Source organism: Typopeltis vanoorti, chromosome 7 (assembly GCF_054136105.1).
Source record: "Typopeltis vanoorti isolate ZY-2024b chromosome 7, IOZ_Tvanoo_1.0, whole genome shotgun sequence".
Lineage (NCBI taxonomy): Eukaryota > Metazoa > Arthropoda > Arachnida > Uropygi > Thelyphonidae > Typopeltis > Typopeltis vanoorti.
In genome coordinates, this window is record NC_143555.1 from 27,050,724 (window position 1) to 27,070,989 (window position 20,266).

The 20,266-nt window shown below is 35.4% G+C and overlaps 1 protein-coding gene across 3 annotated transcripts in view; it reads left to right on the forward strand.

Annotated features, from left to right (window-relative positions):
- Epg5 (ectopic P-granules autophagy protein 5) overlaps nucleotides 1–20,266 on the forward strand; it is a 923,436-nt gene that overhangs the window by 697,925 nt on the left and 205,245 nt on the right. For all 3 annotated transcript variants that reach the window (XM_090395201.1, XM_090395199.1, XM_090395200.1), the window contains exon 38: nucleotides 11,636–11,805. In XM_090395201.1, the coding sequence (XP_090251327.1) occupies nucleotides 11,636–11,805 (170 nt within the window). The remainder of the gene's footprint in view (nucleotides 1–11,635; nucleotides 11,806–20,266) is intronic.

The window sequence follows — 20,266 nt, forward strand, 5'->3', positions numbered from 1 at the left end:
CTAGATAGCACTTTAGTGTCACCCACGTGGTTGGGCTCAGTACTGTTTGTTATTTGTGTGTATGTTACATTAACTGTTTTTGTAATCCCCGTAGATGTCCTAGTGACTAGGACGAAATATAGGAAGTATTGAATTCTATTTTAATTCTTTTTGAGTGTTTTAAAAAATCCATTAAGCCTCCAACATGATGTCCTCACAGCACTTAAGCCTCTACACACAAATATGAAATTCAATTTTATCCTGCTGAAGACTAAATAGTGATCACTTCCAATTTCAAATCCTCTGTACACTTTAGTGTCCTGCATCAGGGAGAAAACATCATTATCAAAATAACATAGTCAATGAGAGTTTTCTTATTCCTTTCCTCTTCTCTCCATGTGAATTTGTGCATATTGTTATGTTAGTAATAACCAGTCCATGTCCTGAGCAGAAATCCAACAGGTATTTGCCATTATTATTAGCTTAGCTCTTTTCTCCAAATTTTCCCAAAACATTTTTGTATGTCTGACAGTCACTTCCTACTCTGCTATTTAGATCCCTAACAAGGACCCAACTTTTCCTTTTTCATTGTGTCAGTAGCTTTCTCTAGAGCTTCAAAAAATTCCTCCACTTCTACCTTAGTAGAGCCTTCTGTGGGACCATAGGCAAATAAGTCTCATTGTCCAGTTCCCCATTCTGATATTTGCCCAAATCACTCTACTTGACACTGCCTGCCATTCAAGAAGATGGGCCTCGTATTTTGTGTTGAATACTATGGCTACTCCTTCTTTTCCTTGATTGTCATTGCCTGATGTTAAAAGTTTATTTTCCACTTGGTTAGAGTATAATAAATTTAGTTTAATCCTTTATCCAAGTGTGAGCAAACAAAGTTTGCGCCTGAAAGTATCTTCAGGACTGGGTTAAGATGGTACAACACCAGGGCAACTCGTTGCAAAGGTGGAGCAAGCCACCAACACTCCTATCTCAGTATCTCCCATAATGCAAAACACATCTCCTTGCGGATATGTCTAATGTTATGCATTAAGGGAAGGGCCACTACCCAGACTAGTTTCGACCTTTATTGAGGTCTCTTCAGTGGGAGCCAGGCCCAAGTGGAGACAAGTGGAGATATCAGGCAGAAGCATTAGTAGGTCATCTCTACCTATAGGAATTGCCAATTGGTGTGCCACCCTTTTTTAATAATTTACTCTGGATTTAGAGAAAGATGTTAAAAGTTTATTTTCCACTTGGTTAGAGTATAATAAATTTAGTTTAATCCTTTATCCAAGTGTGAGCAAACAAAGTTTGCGCCTGAAAGTATCTTCAGGACTGGGTTAAGATGGTACAACACCAGGGCAACTCGTTGCAAAGGTGGAGCAAGCCACCAACACTCCTATCTCAGTATCTCCCATAATGCAAAACACATCTCCTTGCGGATATGTCTAATGTTATGCATTAAGGGAAGGGCCACTACCCAGACTAGTTTCGACCTTTATTGAGGTCTCTTCAGTGGGAGCCAGGCCCAAGTGGAGATATCAGGCAGAAGCATTAGTAGGTCATCTCTTCCTATAGGAATTGCCAATTGGTGTGCCACCCTTTTTTAATAATTTACTCTGGATTTAGAGAAAGATGTTAAAAGTTTATTTTCCACTTGGTTAGAGTATAATAAATTTAGTTTAATCCTTTATCCAAGTGTGAGCAAACAAAGTTTGCGCCTGAAAGTATCTTCAGGACTGGGTTAAGATGGTACAACACCAGGGCAACTCGTTGCAAAGGTGGAGCAAGCCACCAACTGATATCTCCACTTGGGCCTGGCTCCCACTGAAAAGACCTCAATAAAGGTCGAAACTAGTCTGGGTAGTGGCCCTTCCCTTAATGCATAACATTAGACATATCCGCAAGGAGATGTGTTTTGCATTATGGGAGATACTGAGATAGGAGTGTTGGTGGCTTGCTCCACCTTTGCAACGAGTTGCCCTGGTGTTGTACCATCTTAACCCAGTCCTGAAGATACTTTCAGTCATTGCCTGAATATAACATTTTATATTTATTGCTCAGAAAGATCTCACCAATTTTTGTCTTTTTTGTTTGTCATACCTATTATGTCGATCTGGACTTATCTAATTCCTCCGCTAGCTCCATTTCTTTGCCATTCAGGCTTCTTATGTTGATAGTACCGATCTTTAACTCTGGTGATGTTGAGTTGGGGTGTGTTTTCAGATTTGTTCCAGTAGGTGACTTTTTGCTGTTCGCCCTGGTTCCCTGGCAAAAACAACAGGGGCCTTGTTTAACCGGGCAACACCCCAGCCGACATGAAATTTTGTCATGTTGCACCATCATTTTGTATTTTGGTTTAACCAATAGGAATATAATTTGGTCGGCTAAATCCCAAATTGCCAGCCCATCCTCTTTCATTCAGTATCCAGGTAGATACCCAACAGGGTGCACCACGAGAAGGTGAGGATTGGACATTAGGTCAGAAGCCCTGGTCGGTTCTTCGCATTCCTTTAAAGGCTATGTGGAGGTCTCCTCTCAGTTATACAACTTTGACACCTTAAGTACACGATATAGGATCTCAAAATGGTAAAAAAAAAAAAAAAATTTTTTTTTAATTAAAAAAAAATACACACACACACACACACACACACACACACATGAAGGTGGGAATGCTGAAAAGTTCTGATAAGCACCTAGAACACAAATGATATTAAAGCAACTGATATTAAAGTGACCATACCACCTGAGATTCGCTCTGCTAATGCATTCCTGGATGCCGACAATGTCAAGGTCTTTCCTAATATCCTCATTTTTAATATGATATTGCCATTGATACCATCTATTTACACCTCTAATCTTTTTCCAAAAAACATATCTTAAAACCCTTTAAGCCCCATGTTTCATCAAATTGTAATAATTTGTTCTTTTAAGGTATATAAGAAGACATGTCAATTCCTTCATAGTGATCAAAACTTTTCATCACATTCTCATGTATACAGTTGGGTCTCTTTTTATGCGGTAGATACGTTCCACAGAAAACAGCATATAAAAAATCACACAGAAAAGGCCTAACTTGCATTGAAAAATTAGGGATACGTTCCATAATTTTCTAAAACTGAAGCAATGAATTGAAATAAACCTAAAATCGCATTAAAAAAGTTTTTGAAAATTCAGGAAAATAAGAATGCCTTAGTTTGTTTTAAAGTTTTTTCATTTAATTTTATTGAAAAGTAACAATTTTTTTTTTTTTTTTTTATTATTTACATTTTGTCATCAGAATTATCATTGCTATTAGACAATATTTGGCAATGTTTGCGAACTGGTGCAAAATCACTTTCATCACAAGAAGAGATAGTCATTTTTAAAAGTAATAGGCCTAGATATTTAAATTTTAATATGAATAAGAGAAAAGGGACTTTGTTTAATTTTGGTGTTATTAAGAAATCTCTTATTGAAGGTGTTTGTGATGCAACAGATAATGATTCATCCACATCCAGCCTTCAGAGCGATCTCCAGAATGTACAAGAGGGGGAAAACTATCAGCACACAGGAGAAAAATTGCATTCACTTGTAAGTACTTATAATAAGATTATAAATTTTTGGTGATCGGAATGGGATATGTCAATGAAAATCAGCACAAATTAATTTAATGATTATGTTTAATTGATGTTTAATTAATACATTACAAAATAACCAAGGTGTTCAATGAAAATTTCAGGATTTGTGAAGTGTTCCGTCGTAGAAAAAGTTTGGGAAACGCTGGATTATCCTATTATCGTAACAGATTCTCTTTATGTTGACATGCGCAGAAGTGTCGAAAGGTCTCGTATCTTGAAGTTATGCACCACATAACTTCAAATCTGCATAAGCAAGATACCCATAAAAAGAGACCCGAGTGTGTGTATATATATGAGGATATACATTTGTTTGTGTGTGTGTGTGTGTGTGTGTGTGTGTGTGTGTGTGTGTGTGTGTGTGTGAATAGCAAAATTTTTGACCATTATGACAAAATTCTGGCATCACTAGTCTTCTATATCCTGGTGAAATATTTTAATCACCTGTTTGCATTAGTTTATCAATTTCATACACTAGGTTGCAAAACCAATAACTCATCAGTGCTGTGTGTGTTTGCAAGTGGTCAAGAAGTAAGGAACCTGTTTTTGAACAATACTGTAGGCTGTAGTCTTTAGCAAAAAATGTGTAGGGGGGGGGGGGTCTGTTCTAAAGCACAGATGTAGAAAGAAGAACTGATGGACTATACAAGAAGTTGATTTGGTGTATATTGAGCTGAACAACAATTAATGGATACTGACCATGCCACTCATGTATTTTTTGGCTGGAGAGAAAGTGCAACAAGTGTGTGAGCAGGTTCACTGCACCATATATGAGAATATGATTCTTGTTTTAGTATGGTTTTGATTTAGAAACTCTGGCATGGTTTTAGAATTTATACCAAGTTAGGAGTGGTACAGATGAGAAATAATGTCTTGAATGGAAGACAGACACCTTGTTTATTGGATGCAGAAGAAGCTATGGAAGTGATATGCTTAAGCCAGGAAATTCTAGGAGTATGAATTAGAGTAAAGATAGTGATCCTGATTGGAGAACTGAGTATTATAAAAGGTGAGAGAAGGTGAAGTCTTTCGTGCAAGAAATAAGGTAGAAGTGTTTTACTGGCATTGATGTTGACAAAGGTATTCAATTGAAATATGACAAGATCATCATTTAAACCATTGATTATTTTTGATCTTGTCACTTGACTCAGCGATTTTTGTAGGAGGGAAGGTATCCCTGCTAGAACATCTGGGGAACTCGATCTAAAGAAGTTCCAAGGCCATCAAAGGAGAATAAAAAGGAGACAGGCACTCTGTTCCTGGTTTTTTGGTTCCGGCTTTTAACTTGACTTGGCTTGACTCTGTTCCTGACTGTTCCACTGTCACTTCGAAAAAGGGGCCTGTATCCAGCCATTTTACGGATGGGGAAGGATATCCCGGTAGCAGTATTTTGATAATGAGAGGAGATATGTAACAGCAATGTTGGTCTGTTCCAGAAAATTTAATCACGAAGTTTCTCAAGCGATCTCTGAGAATGCTGTTTCGTTGCTTCCATGGAATAAGGTCTGTTTGCAGTTCTAACGGGAAAGAAGATGGTTATATTCATGATCTCTGTGATCGTGAATGCTGAACTGGCTGAGAAATGTATCAAGTAAGATTAACGTAGAACTGTTATGGTTTGTTAACCTTAGAGCATTGATTGTTGAATATATAGTTGCTAGCATATTGTAAGGGTATGAAGTCAGAAAGCTGCACTTCTTAATTATTGTGAAATAATTGTCTAAAGAATTCTGAGTGATTGTTAATGTTAAAAGGTTATTGTTAAGAGTTAATGTTTGAAGGAGAGACCAAATGTGTGAAGTTTAGTTTAGCATAATTCTGATATCTAAGTTAAATTGTTTTAAAGTGTGTGTGAAACTAACCACATGTCTGATGCATATGTGAACGTAAATATTTGTCATTGTCTCTTAAAGGCTAGAAGTACTGATCTAAGTAGGTTGAGAACTAGACACGTGCATTGCATTGTTACTTGGCAGAATTGATAAGAGCCTGGTAAATTTGATATGTATGAAATCTTTTCTCTTTTAATTTGTAACTACCATGTCTTAGTATGAATGAATTGTTTTGTTTGTTAAATAACTTGCCTGATTTCAACTTACCAATGCACTTCTTATAAAAAAATAGAACCTATGTGTCCTTAAAATTAAAGATAGCCATGACTGACTAAATTTAAGTATCTAACGTTGCTTGAATTAGAATTGAATATTAGAGATAATTCCGCTGAGCATTTCTCTTACATGTATAAGAAAGACAAATAATTCCTTGTGCGATCTTTAATGGTGCAGTAGTTAATACAAGTAAATTTTTAAAGATCAGTGTTAGAGAAAGCCAGCTAGTTAGACAAAGGAATTGTCTCCAGCCAGAGGAAATTTCTAAATCTAAACTACACACACGTGAAAGTAGCATAGTTACGACCTTAAGAGGGGTGGGGGGAAGGAATTGTAGACTGAAGGATTAAAAGTGAAAAGACTAGCTCAAGCAATGATTACAACTCGGAGTTACGACTGACAAGAAATTAAGAAGTTAAAATAAGATAAGAATAAATATTGCAGATATTTTGAATAAAGAGAATACAATAAAAATTTAAAGAATAAAATTAAAATACATATTTTTACAAAGGGATTAATAAAAATGATGAAATCATCTATAATATCCGATATGCTGAAAACAGCTCTCCTGGCTGACAATATTCAGGATCTTCAAAATCTTCTTGAACTAGTAAACAAAGAAAGTGAAAAAAATTGAATTAAGAATAAATTTTACCAAAAACTAAACTCATGGTCATAAGCAAGAAACCAGTTCTTAATTCAGCACTTTTGTTAAAAGGGAAATGAATAGAAAGAGTGACAAAATTTAAATATCTTGGATGCTGGTTAAATGAAGAATGCAATCCAGAAATGGAAATAAAAATTAGAATAGAAATGGCAAGAAAAAAATTTTCCCCTGTTGAAATCAATACTGTGTAACCTCACTTTAAATTTAGAGCTTGGAGGTTAAATGCAAGGTTAAATGCTATGTATGGTTTGTACCACTGTATGGTACAGAAACTTGGACCTTGAAGACAACATTGATACAAAAAAAACTTGAAGCCTTTGAGATGTAGTTATACACGTGAATGTTAAAAATCTCATGGACAGCAAAAAAATTTAATCAAGAAGTACTGGAACAAATGGAGAAATCACATGAACTTTTAGATGCCATAAAAAGAAGAAAAACTGCATTTCTTGGTCATCTACTTTGTAATGAAAAATATAAAATACTTCAATTGATTATAATAAGGAAGATAAATGGAAGAAGAGGACAAGGAAGGCGAAGAAAATCTTGGCTGGCAGACATCAAACAGTGGCGTGGCATAAGCTCTGAGAGACTGTTCAGAGTGGCTGAGGATCACTCAAAATTTGTCAAGATGGTCACCAACCTCCAATAGGAGATAGCACTTAAAGAAGAAGGCCTCCCTTCCAACATCTAAGGCTAGCCAACAGCAACCATAGAGGGTGCCCATCATAAGACTTTAGTCTAATTTCATTTCTTCCATTTATTGTTGCTTGTGGGTTTTTGGGTGTGTTATTACAATTTTAACATTATATTCCTGAAGTGTTAAAACAATTAAACCTACTCTTTAATTATTTCTCTTTGTGCTATAATACTCGTTTACTAAGAATTGTTGTTCTCTCAGCCAACCAAGCCATCATATTTACTCACATTACCTTTATACAACTTCAACATGACATTATCATTCTTTCACTGCCTGTTAACCTATGCAGTATTTTCACTACATTATACTGATGTGCTCCTCCTCTCATCAGTTTATGATCATCATTAACCATCAATAAGAAATGAGTGATGGAAATTCCTTTTAGGAAGAAGAGATGGGATATGATTGAGACACAGGGGTTGTTATCAAGTTGACATGGAAGAGATTTTTCATAGAATCAGAAAGAGAGGACATAGAACAAGAGGCCATCGCTGGAAACTATATAAGAGTGTGAACAGAGGAGTGAGGAGAACGTTCTTTGCATTGAAAGCGGTTGGTGAATGGAATGCATTTCTTGAGTGTGTTATGCAGGGCCCCCCGAGGCCATGATTTTTGGCAGGCCCCCTACCTGTCGCTCGGGTTAAGGACAACACATTGCTCTACAGGGTTTAGGATCAATTAGTTTAAATGATAACACAAAAGCTTAGCCAAATAATTTTCCATGCACAAAATTGCTAGGGGATTAAGTCATTCTTGGCTATATATATCTAATATATCTAAGAAATTCCCATTATGAACATCTCCAATCTTCGTGTTGTCTCCTTGAAATGCTAAACCTCTGGATGATAAAAATAACATTACATGTACAATCCATTACAGAAGTACTCTCCACTTACTTGTTTCATATTGAATTTGTATTTGTAAGTCTTTATCGATTCCATGTCCTTTCAATGACTGCAAAAAGGATTTCCACAACTTTTTCCAATGCTTATTTCTAGGCTAAAATCCTTCTTCGGCTAAACTGCTTAAGTTTTTGTTATTAGAGTCACAAAAAATATGACATGGTAGACAATAAAGATTTTCTTTCAATACACCCCCATGTTAACCATTCTCTTGGAAAATGTTCTCTTGTTCTTTCGTTTTAGTATAGAACAAAAAAAAATCTTGAAATTTCATACCATTAAGATCTCTTGGCAATTCTTTATAAATCTTTTGGAATTCTTGAAAGCCGATAGTTCGTACTATCTCTTGCCGCATGTTGTTTGAAATTACTCTAAGCCAAATACTAGGGTCATCATATTTTATATCAGATTTTTCAACAGGGCCTGCAACTGAATCAACTGTATCATATTCTTCCATAGTTACTCCTCCTGCAGGTTTTTTACTTGTGGCCTTTTCTTCCGTTGCAAGAGGGTCACATGTAACAGTCGCTTGACTTTCGACTGCTTTATGAGTTTCTATTTGACACTGATATTCTGTTTGGATTTCAGTGTCACAAACATTATCATCACCTTCACTATGATCAGTACTGGGAACTATGTCCTTTTCATTTTCAGATTTTAAAAATTTGGTTATGAATTGATGACCTCGTGATGCTTTCGATTCTCTCGCTCTCGGATTTAAGTTTCCTCTTCTGAGCTCCAAACTTATGTTTGTACTTTGAATCAGACATTGGGATTTTATTTGTTTTAACTAGAATGTCTTTGCTTGCTTGAGAGCAATTTATTTAAATATTTTAATATCTCAAATTTGTATGATCTGGAAAAAAAATTAAGTTAGTTTCATACAAAAAAAATCATAACTAAAAAAGCTTTATATTTTCTTTTACTTACTAACTAGCAAAATTTTAATTCAAATAAGACAATTCTTTTCAAATAAAGAATTTTCTAGAAAATTTTCAGTTTCTTGAGATCTACTTAGCCAACTAAAACTATCAAATAAAGCTTTCTCTTTTATGAATGAAATAAAATTCTCTCAGCATCTGTAGCGTATGCACCGGTAGGGTAGTGTGCTAGTAACATCGGGGCAGCATTGGCATTGAAACGGCGGCGTGCATAGAAAGCGAGACGGGCGAACGAAAAGTGAAAACTAAAGTAAATCCTTTCAAATGGGAAGTTCAGAAGCCTAACCATAAGTCTGAAAAGATGGATAATGGGTTGGAAACGATTGCAAAATCTAGGTAGTCCCTCTCAGCACATATTCCTTCTTATTTTATAGTTTCTTTTTGTCTTTGTTAGTCTCACTTAACTGGTCGACCCAACAAGATGGGCCCCCAGGCTAGAGCCCTACCCTTGTGCGGGCCATGGTGTTATGAATGTAGGCACATTGAATCAGTTTAAGGCACGGTTGGATGAGCACTACGTGCAATAGTGTGTACCTCCCACGATGAGTCTCTGACCCCATGGAGGTCAGATGTTAATAGTAATAATAAACTTGGTCTACTAGTGAATCCTGAGATGACTGACTGTCTCATTCATATCAACCTCTCTCTCTCTCCTCTCATCTGCTAAGTTCTGCAGTCTGATCTCATACTCAACATTCCACAATCTCTTGATGTTAATGTTCCCTTACCACCCTATTATCCATTTGACCATATCTGTGCACAGAAATCTAGATGAGGCCTGATTATTACATTATACAATGTCAATAGTGATGATAAGCTCTTTTGGCAAGAATTTGGCAGTATTCTTAACATAATGGTACCAATTTTCTGAATTACTTTTACAAAGTGTCCCCAGAATTTCAACTCCCAGTCTACTTTTCCATTCCTCCTTATTAAAACGAAAAAAAACAAAAGGATTTCTTTCCAAGAAAAAGTTGATGGATTTCAAAGAAGCTTTTATTTTTATATAAATATGCTTTAATTTTCTCTGTTTGCAATTCATTTTACTCTGTTTGCAATGCACATTTGCTTCACATCAACATGCATGTGGATGAAATGTATCACCCCTCATGCCCTTCATACCCATAATATGTCAATGTAATATCAGTGGTGTTGCACTATTAATATGCACTTCACATCCGTATTGACCTTGATATGTATATACATCAAAGCCAGTTGCATGGTTAAAATAAATTGGAGAATAAAAACATGTGTAATAGCTGGTTGGCTGAGTAATATACCCACTCTCCAACCAACAAGCTGCAGGTTCGAATTCTACCAGGGACATGGATGTCTGATTATCTTTAACTGAAAGGTGAATTTTTATCATAAACACTTGTGAGACTGCTGTCCTATTTATTGGAAACCTTGAAGTAACTTGAAAAAGTTTGATTTCTAAAGCAAGGTTTTTGGACTTTGAAAAAAAAAATGAAAAAAAAAATTTTTTTTTTTTTTTTTTTTTTTTTTTTCATTAACAAGTGACTGAAGGATAGATAGAAAAATGAGATTTATGGAGGGATTGTGTTCAGTAGAAGGCAGGTGACTGTTGGTGCACCACAGGGCTTAGTTCTTGGTCCTCTATTGGTTAATTCGTATATCGATGATATAAGAAATAATTTAATAGGAAATATTCCATTTTATGCTGATGATGCAAAACTGAGAAGAGTGATAGTAAGCGAAGGTGATGTAGAGATCCTGCAGTGTGACTTAAATAGACTAGCAGTATGGGCAAAGGTAAATGGCTAAGAGTTTAACGTGGCCAAATATAAAGTGATGCACCACTTTGGGAAAAAGAGTTCACAAGCTGTGTATTATGTTGATGGAACTGGACTGCAGGAAACTCTTGAGGCTAGAATCTTGGGAGGTGAACTTTAGGGACATATGAAGGTAGCAAAAATGGCGTATCAGATTACATGTTGTTGAAGTCTAACAAGCAGTGATAAGGAGATTATTGTTCCCCTGTATAAAGTTTTAATGAGGCTACATCTGGATTACTACATGAAGATCTGGTCACCAAGATTTTGTGGGGTATGGGTAGTGCTGTAGGGATTTCAGAGTTAAGTGACAAAGATTGTGGTCTATGGAATGCTCCCTGTGCAAATAGATTAAAGTTTTGTGAGCTTTAAAAACTAGCTGATAAGCAGAAAACAGGAGACACGATAGAATCATGTGAGTTATTAAAGGGGTTTTATTGTATTGACACTGAAGACTTTTTTTTTTTTTTTTCAGTACTTGGCAGGAAGGGAGAGAACGAAGGGTCACCCATTGAAATTATGTAAGAATGTGGTTAGCAAGGATGTTAGTACTAGATTTTTTGCTTGGAAGGTGATGAAATAGATTGCCAGAGGAGTTTGGAGTGCTTCGTCAGTGATTCAGTTGGATAGATAGTGTGATAGGTATTATATGAATAATGGGACTCCTGCAATGAGTGTTTTGATGCCTTGGAGATGACTGTATAATAATAACAACAATAGGTATCATGTTTGAAATTGGCATAGCAAACTTGGTGTCTTGGTAAATTACTTAAATGTCCATGGGATTCAATTTGTAATCTGATGTTATGGTGCTAACATAGTTAACATAAATATTATATTAGTAGACATAATAATTATTTTTATATAGTAGATATTCTTATTGTTTTCTAAGAGGTATGAAACTGTTTTGATTTTTTAATTCTCTTAATTACAGAAACTGAAATGGAAATCAGCATTTTAACTTACGTTTGGAGACACTATATTACAACATATATCACTCCAGGTGTGAGGAGTTATGAAATGAATGTGTGCCTGTTGGCTTTTACTGATCTTCCATGGAATGAATTTTATCCCACAGCTGAAGTTATACGTGGGATGGCAAAGGTATGAACTATTCTAAGCATAGTATATTTTTACTGTAATCACTAAATGTTAGTATTTATTTAACTGGCTGTGTGGGAATGCTGCAAATTAAAAGTGACGATTTCTAGATTTAGATTTCAGAATTTTTCCTAGAGAAGACTTTTTAAGTTTTTAAATAATAAAAAGAAAAGAAAACTAGACTCAAACCATAATGTGTACATGATGAAACATTTACATGAGAAACTGTTTACATAAACATATTAGCCTTCTTCCCCTTGAAGTGTGACAGAGACATAAGCATTTGTTATAAAAATTTTTGTAGTAAAATTGAAAAGTGAAGGGCAGATTCTTTCTGAGTCATTTAAATTAACCATTATTATTTTAATTAGTCATTGTTTTCTTGAAGAATTGCCATGAAATATGGGTACATTTTGTTGAAAATTTGTATTTGTCTCAGCTTGGTTTGAAGCAAGGTCTATATCTCTATGGTTGAGTAGCTCATTCTACTGTTCTTAAGTTAATATACTCTTCCATTTACGAATACTGAACAAGTAGCCATTTTCTAGATGACACAGGGAAAGAAATATCAAATAATTTAATTGTTATAACTTACATTTACTGTGAGTGAAACAAGTTTTTTGTAATTGGGTAATGTAAATGAAATCCCAAAAATATTGTAAACAAGGTGAAAGAGCTTATTGTCCTTTTCAATCACTTGGTCCAAGTTATTGAGATTGGAGAAACATTGCTGAGAGATAGAAACAGAAAGATAAATGGTATTCTTAGAAGATAGTAGAGAAACCTCAGGTGACAAGTTAAAATATGTTGGAAAACTATGAAAAAGATGTTTCAGAGTTGAGTTTGTTGATTGAGTCAGTATGCTCAAAGATACATAAACATAGCTTATTGTTCCTTACATTTGAAAACTTGGTTGTCTGAGGACGATGTGATGTTGGGAATAGAAGGATAATTTTCCAGAGAGATATCAATGTGAAAAGAGGGGGGGGGGGGTGCTGTTAATGATTGCAGAGGAATTGTATCCACAAAATGTGGAAGTTGATAGTACACACACAGGTTTTGAATCTGTGTGGTGTGAAAAGATGTTGGCAATGAAGTTGAAATTATCTGGCTAATATATCTGATAGGATGCTGTTATAGACCAGGGAATGCAGGTTATAATACCAATTGTGATATGTTTATGCAAATTGGCTGGGCATGTAAAAGAGTTTTTGGAATTTCTGAGAGATAAGTACCTTAAGTAGCATGTGATTGAAGCAACTAGAAGCTTTAATGTTTTGGATTTAGATAACTTCACAAGATATAGTTATTAATGAGATGTTGACACTGCCCCTGGTTGGTGAGAGTTATCATGAGGTGCTTGTTTGGAAAGTGATGAAACAAGAAAAGGTTACTGCCAAAAATGGATATATGTGGAAGTATAAAGCAAGTAATTATAGAAAGCTCTGTAGCCAGTTAACATCAGAATGTTAGATATATGAGCTGAGCAGAAAAGATGTTGACAATGCACGGAAACTCACAAGGAAGTATCTTACAAAAGCAATGTGTAGCTTCATATCAAGGGTTAATCGAGTTTGATAGAGTAGAAGTGAAATGGATGAACAGTGAAATCAAGCAAGCTGTGCTGGAAAAGAAAATGTTATGGAGGAGATATAAGACAGTTGGTGGTAGTCAGATCCATGGTAAAGAAAGAAAAGATGCAGTATCAGAGGAGATTTGCTACTCAGGCCAAGGTTAACTCAAAGGAATTTTTCTGCTATATGGCAAGCAAGAGAAATAATAATCATGGCAGATTAACACTGGTGGCATTATGGCAGCAGAATAAGAGCTGCAAAGGATACAGTGGAATTATTGAATGAGCACTTTATCAGCATATATCATATTGATGTAAATGATCCATGCAATATATACAAGGAAGACAAGTATTAGCAGAATTGGAAGTGAAAGAATCAGAGCTGTATCAGGTGTTGGTTGGGGTTAGATGTTAATAAGGCTGTGGGAATAGATGACACATCGCCACATATTCTTAAGGAATGTGAACCACAGTTGGCTATGCCCTTGACCTGGTTATTGAATGAAAGTCTTGCAGTAGGTAAGATTTCTAAGGAGTGGGAAGAAGGCAAAATAGTAGCACTCCACAAACATAGTTCTAGGACAGAAGTTGCCAATTATACAGCAGTCTGTATAAATGCAGTTTAGTCAAGGTGATGGAGAGATTAGTTTTTAATATAATACTGGATTGGGTTGATGGGTGTAATATTCTTTATAATGGTCAGCATGGATTTGTAAGGGTAGGTGTTGTTTTAGCAATATACTTACATATGGTAACAAGTGTGTTAGATAAGGGAAAATCATATACAGCGATATTCTTGGACAGAAGTTGCCAATTATACAGCAGTCTGTATAAATGCAGTTTAGTCAAGGTGATGGAGAGATTACCACATAAATTGTACACCAATTTATGTGGTAATCTATCAAATGCAAAAGCATTTGATAGATTACCACATATTGGTGTACAAGTTGCAGAGGATAGGAATAGTTATTGATTACATGGATCAGAGGTTGACTATTTGAATGATACCAGTAAGTTGTATATGATGGAGCGGTGTCTCAAAAAGGATGGGTAACCAGTGGTGTGCCTCAGGGTTCTATTCTTGGCCCTTGCTGTTTAATTTGTTTTTAAATTATATATATCATGCGGACTGATTGAGGATCTTCAGTTGGGGAGAATTATAAGTAGCACTGCTGGTCTGATGATGTTAATTCCCTTCAGGAAGATTTGAATAGACTTTTGACTTCGACAAGGGAGTTGGGTTGTAAAATCTCTTCTGATATGTAACTTATCATTTCTCGCATTTACATGCTTTTATAAGCAAATTGCACTTAAAGGAATGCCAAATTTTTTCTGCAATAATCATGTATTTGTAATAACTTAACCATAGAAGGAAAGAAAGACAAAAAAAGGAGAACTTTTGTGTGAAAAGATTCATCTAAAGGGCAGTGCTGAAAGAGAATTGTAAGGTATGGTTAACCTTGAACAACGTGGGGGGGGGTTAAGGACACTGATCCCCTGCATTGTTCGAAAATCTGCATATAACTTTTGACTCCCCAAAAAACTTAACTGCTAATAACCTACTGTTGACTGGAAGACTTACCGATTACATAAACAGTTGATTAACACACATTTCATATGATATGTATGTATTATATACTACAGTTTTACAATAAAGTAAACTAGAGAAAAGAAAGTGTTATTAAGAAAATCATACAGAAGTGAAAATACATTTACAGTACTGCACTGTATTTATCGATACCGTAAATTTACATTGTCTGTTTACAAGATTAATGGTATGTCTGTCAGTACCGACATCAATATTGTCTTATATGATGCAAAACACTGTAGATGTTATACATATTACTAACGCTAGACATCAAAAATGAAAAGATAATGTGAAAAGGAAATTGTTCAAATTTATTTACAGGTATACGATTCATGCATTGATAATGAAGAAGCAGCGATATGATTGCTTTATGGTAGTCTAGTACAATTAATACGATTGCTCTAGACTACCTATACACTAATGAATGAATCATTAGAAAATTTGTATTTTATGCTAATTATTAATAACAATTAATTTTATGCAGTTATGATTTAACACTTCATCTGTACGCTTGTTTACATTTCTCTCGACTGCAAATGGCTGGAACGGTCTGTAAGTGTTTGTGTGTGCTTAAGTTTTGATAAATTTGAATTTTTTACAATAGATTTGTGTATACTTTATAGTAAATGATAAAATAATGTCTACATATATTTCATGCATTCATAACATACTTAACTTTTTCTTATATACCTAATTTTTTTGACATTTCTAAGCTACATAGTTTATCTGCAAGTTTTTTCAAATTGTCTCAAATCTCAAAATTTTCTAATATATTTATTCTTAAAAAACCACGTATAAGTGGATTTACATAGTTCAAACCCACTTTCTTCTCGGTCAACTGCACTTATACAAGGGTGGTCTGAAAAGTTCTCGACCTAACAATGAAAAAACAAATTTATAATGTCAAAATTATTTTTATTTTTTAACATAATCTCCCTTAAGATTAATACATTTATTCCAGCGATTCTCCAGCGCCATTATCTCGTCCCTGTAGTGGTGCTCAGTAGATCTGCAAAATACCCCTCTCCAGCTGCTATCACCTCTTGATTCGAAGAAAAACGCTGACCAGTGAGGAAGAGTTTTAGTTTTGGGAAGAGATAGGAGTCAGAGGAAGCCAAATCAGGGGGAAAAGGGTGAATGTTCCAACAATTCATAGTGCAGATCCTTTAATTTTCCCAATGCCAAAACACCCTTGTGGGCAGGTGCATTGTCCTGATGAAAGATGATTTTCTTCTTCTGCAAACCAGGTCTTTTCTCAAGTATTTTTTCGTCTAGTCTGTTTAAAAAATAGGAATAGTATTCCCCAGTTATTGTTTTACCCTTTTCAAGATAATTAATAAACAAAATGCATTTAGCATCCCAAAACACTGATGCCATGACCTTTCCTGCTGATGGAACTGACTTTGTCTTCTTTGGTGCGAACAACCAGCTTCTGTCCACTGTTTGGATTCTTGTGTGCAATGGTGAATCCAAGTCTCATCCATAGTAATAAATCGATGCACAAAATCAGTTTTATTCTTGTTAAAACACTCCAAGCACTGTTCAGAGATTTTCATGCGAGTGTGTTTTTGATCTGCTGTGAGCAAGCGCAGCACCCATCTGGCACAAAGAGCTTTTTCATTTGCAATTCTTCATGCAAAATATATTCTACACGTTCTTTTGAAATGCCTATAGTCTCAGCAATTTCACGTGCTTTGACTCTCCCGTCATCCAATGATTTCTGGTTATTAGAAACCTTACCTACATTTTTTGGACGTCCTTCACATGGATCATCTTCAAGGCCTCAGCAACCCATTTCATAATTGTCGAAAACAAAGGAGAAAAGAGTGCCCATAAACTTTTATGAATTTCTTTTGATGCTGAACCTTCTTTTACAAAGAATTTTATAACCTCGCGATACTCAGTTTTATCCATTTCAAGGGATACAGACAACACTTTTGCTTCAGGCAGCTGTATAATACAAACTACTTGATAGAATGACTTGCAATTTCACATGGATGCTTATGACAGGTGTACCAACTTAGGGGGAAAAATCATGCCAATAGTGTTGCCTTCTATGGTCGAGGCCGAGAACTTTTCAGACCACCCTTGTATATGTTAATTCTGAAAACAAGAACGTGCATCAAGATTGTCTGTTTATGGCTACAATAAGATAATGTAAATTGATATTCAATTAAGATTACTCAAGGTATGCTTTATTGTCAGTTTGTGTATATATGACTAGCAAGATATTCTAGATTGTGATTTAGCTTTAAAGGAAGAATATTAGAACTAAGTTTGAATTGAGAAAAATTGAAAATAACAAAGAATTGTAATGTGAATCAAACTGTGTAAATACTGCCTTTTGATTTAATTGAATGTTTGTGAACAACATATTAGACTGATTTTGTCAATGCACTATCCTGAAATAAGATAGTTTAAGTAATCAATAATTATGCCACGACCAAATAAATTTAACGATTAACAAAAGCGGGGAATGCTAACAATATCTGCTTTGTTTTTAGTTTAAAATCTTATAATCTCACACTCAGTACTTAGTCTAACTGGCTCAGTTGTAAAACAAATAAATTTGTTAGACTGTAGAGCATGAGAACATAAGATCTAGTAGAAATAAAATAAGTGGCAGCAGTCAATCATTAATGCAATTCATAAATATTAAATAAAGAGAATAAAGACAAAGCAGGATAATAGAAATAACAGACAAATTAACAGGATCATGGTTTTAATATTAATAAGTGCATTTTGGAGTGCAGAAATATATGCCTGTGTATTTATATTGACAGTGCAATACTGCAGGACTTAGATGAGGTTCAAGATTTGGGAGTGATGGTTGACAGTAGACCGAAGTTTGAAAGCATGTTGCAAGTGTTGCAAAGCCTGCATATCATAGTGCTGCTATGATAAGAAGCACTCTAACGTGTAGGAATAAGGAAGTGATTGTGCCACTGTATAAAGCACTGATCAGACCACATTTGGACTGTTGTGTTCAAATTTGGTCACCTGGTTTTCAGTATGATGTGGAAACATTGGAGAGGATCCAGAGAAAAGTGACTAGGACAATATCAGGATTTTGGAATGTTGGCTATGGAGATAAGTTGAAGAAATGTGGATTGCAGAGTTTGGTAGGTATGAGGGAAAACAGGTGATATAATAGAGACATTTAAGTGAGAGAATTTTATCAGATTAATCCAGATGATATTATAAAAAGGAATAGAAGACAGGAGGGGAAAAACCAGATGTCATCTCTGGAAATTATGTAAGAGTGTGGTGAAGAGAGGGTGTAAGGAGTAGATTTTTTACATGGAGAATTGTCAGTGAATGAAATGTATTACCAGAATGTGTCTTTAATGCGAGGAGTGTTAAAGACTTTAAGATTCAGTGTGATAAATATGCTGTCAAATGAACGAATCTGCCAACTCCATGGAGGGGGTATAATAATAATGGGTGACCCTTAATTTTGATGTTCACTTGTATTGAATACCCAGCTACATTGGAAATAAGACTGATAAACCCCAGTGCATGGAGAAAGTGCTGCAACAGGAGTCAGCTGTATTGCAATAAGTTTCCTACCCCAGGGACAGGCCCCAAGACTTGCTGTCTGGTCTGTAAAGCATCCAGGGTATCACTGGCATTTCACTCCTGAGTACAATCATTTCTTGCCAATGAGTGGGCATCCATGTGTGGTTCTGTGGTGGATAGGGAACTCTAGTGCAAAAAAAAAAAATCCCTTGAGCATGAATCCTTTGCCTTCAAATTTTTTAGGGACCACTCTCGCAAGGTCAAGTACTATGGTGTAGATACATAATTTCATAACAGAAGTCAGAAACAAAAGACATGACACCAGTATAAATATACCAGCGTTTCTCATCATCCATACAATGTATGAAAAGCCAATAGGGAAAATTGTCACCCTTTTTTTATTCAAAAGAGCTTAAAAAGGCTGGCAGAATCTCCCAAAACATTTAAGATACTATGTTTTGGTGATATTCTTATTGAAACATAATTAGTCAACAACACTCAAAAAAAAAAACTACTGAAATTAACATCGGTTAGTAGAATACCAATTATATTAAACTTCATAAAATCACTAAACTCTACTAAAGGAGAGATATCAGAATGGGATCTTCTTGATGTTCCAGGTGAGGTGGTATGAGGTTCAGAGCTTAAAGATCAGGGAGTGACTGGTATGTGGCAGATCCTGATACATAAGGATGACCATCTAGTTCCAATCAGGAACATTATCTTTACTTTGGATATACCTAAACTTCCACCATCACTGAAAGCAGAGTGTCTAATCTCAATAGTTAGGCTGTACATCCCTAATCCATTGAGATGTTTTAAATGTCAGAAATATGGGCATGCCTCAATGTGGTTGTAAAGGGCATGATAATAAAGCTTGCTCTGTAAAGAAAGCTAAATGTGTCAACTGTCATAGAAATCAACCAACCTATTCCCATGTAACAGAACAAACTATATCAAACAAACTATCATATCATGATGCAAAGAGGGATCTAACTACAATGCCTATCCTGAAATTCTCTTATCCTGAGAAGTTAAGAAAATATTAATATCAACTAAAACTTATACGTTTGTTCTGCCATCTGATAATTTCATCATACCTGAACTTTATGATCGTGAGTGCTTCTCTGTGAAGTGTGTCAGTCACACCTATGGTTTCACTTCTGAAGCAACTCCAAAAATGATCCCATTCAGTGAGAATCCACTTATCAAAAAAATTACGGCAAGGATCTCATCTAAAGATAAAACATCAGAAAATCCCCATGGAAAAAAAATAGATACTTCCATATCCAGTGAAAGTAAACTAAACTCAACAAATGATGCTGAAGATCAGGTGATGTATTAAACGTTTTTCTAGAAGGGATGGATACCAGCCAAACCATACTTCCTAGAATCAATCATTAAACATAAGTCTGACAAAGGTCAGACCCTCAATATCTAGGAAATTGAAGAAGACTACAAGCCAAAACAACAGAAAATTTTCTGCAGTGGAAGTGTGGTGGGTTTTGCCAAAATATTGATAATATCAAGGTTCTGCTCCAGAAACACACACACACCTTCTGTTTTTGTCTACAGGAAACATTTTTGAAACCCAGTGAGAACCCAGTCTTAAGCATTTTACTGTTTGTAATGATAGAACTGGAGGTGGAGTGGCTATCCCAGTGGGCAATCGTACTCCTTTCCAACCTGTCCAGATTAATGCTGCTCTTGAAGCAGTAGCAATTTGCCTATCTGTGGGATTTTTTATTACAGTATGTTCCATTTATTTAACACCAGGCTGTGAG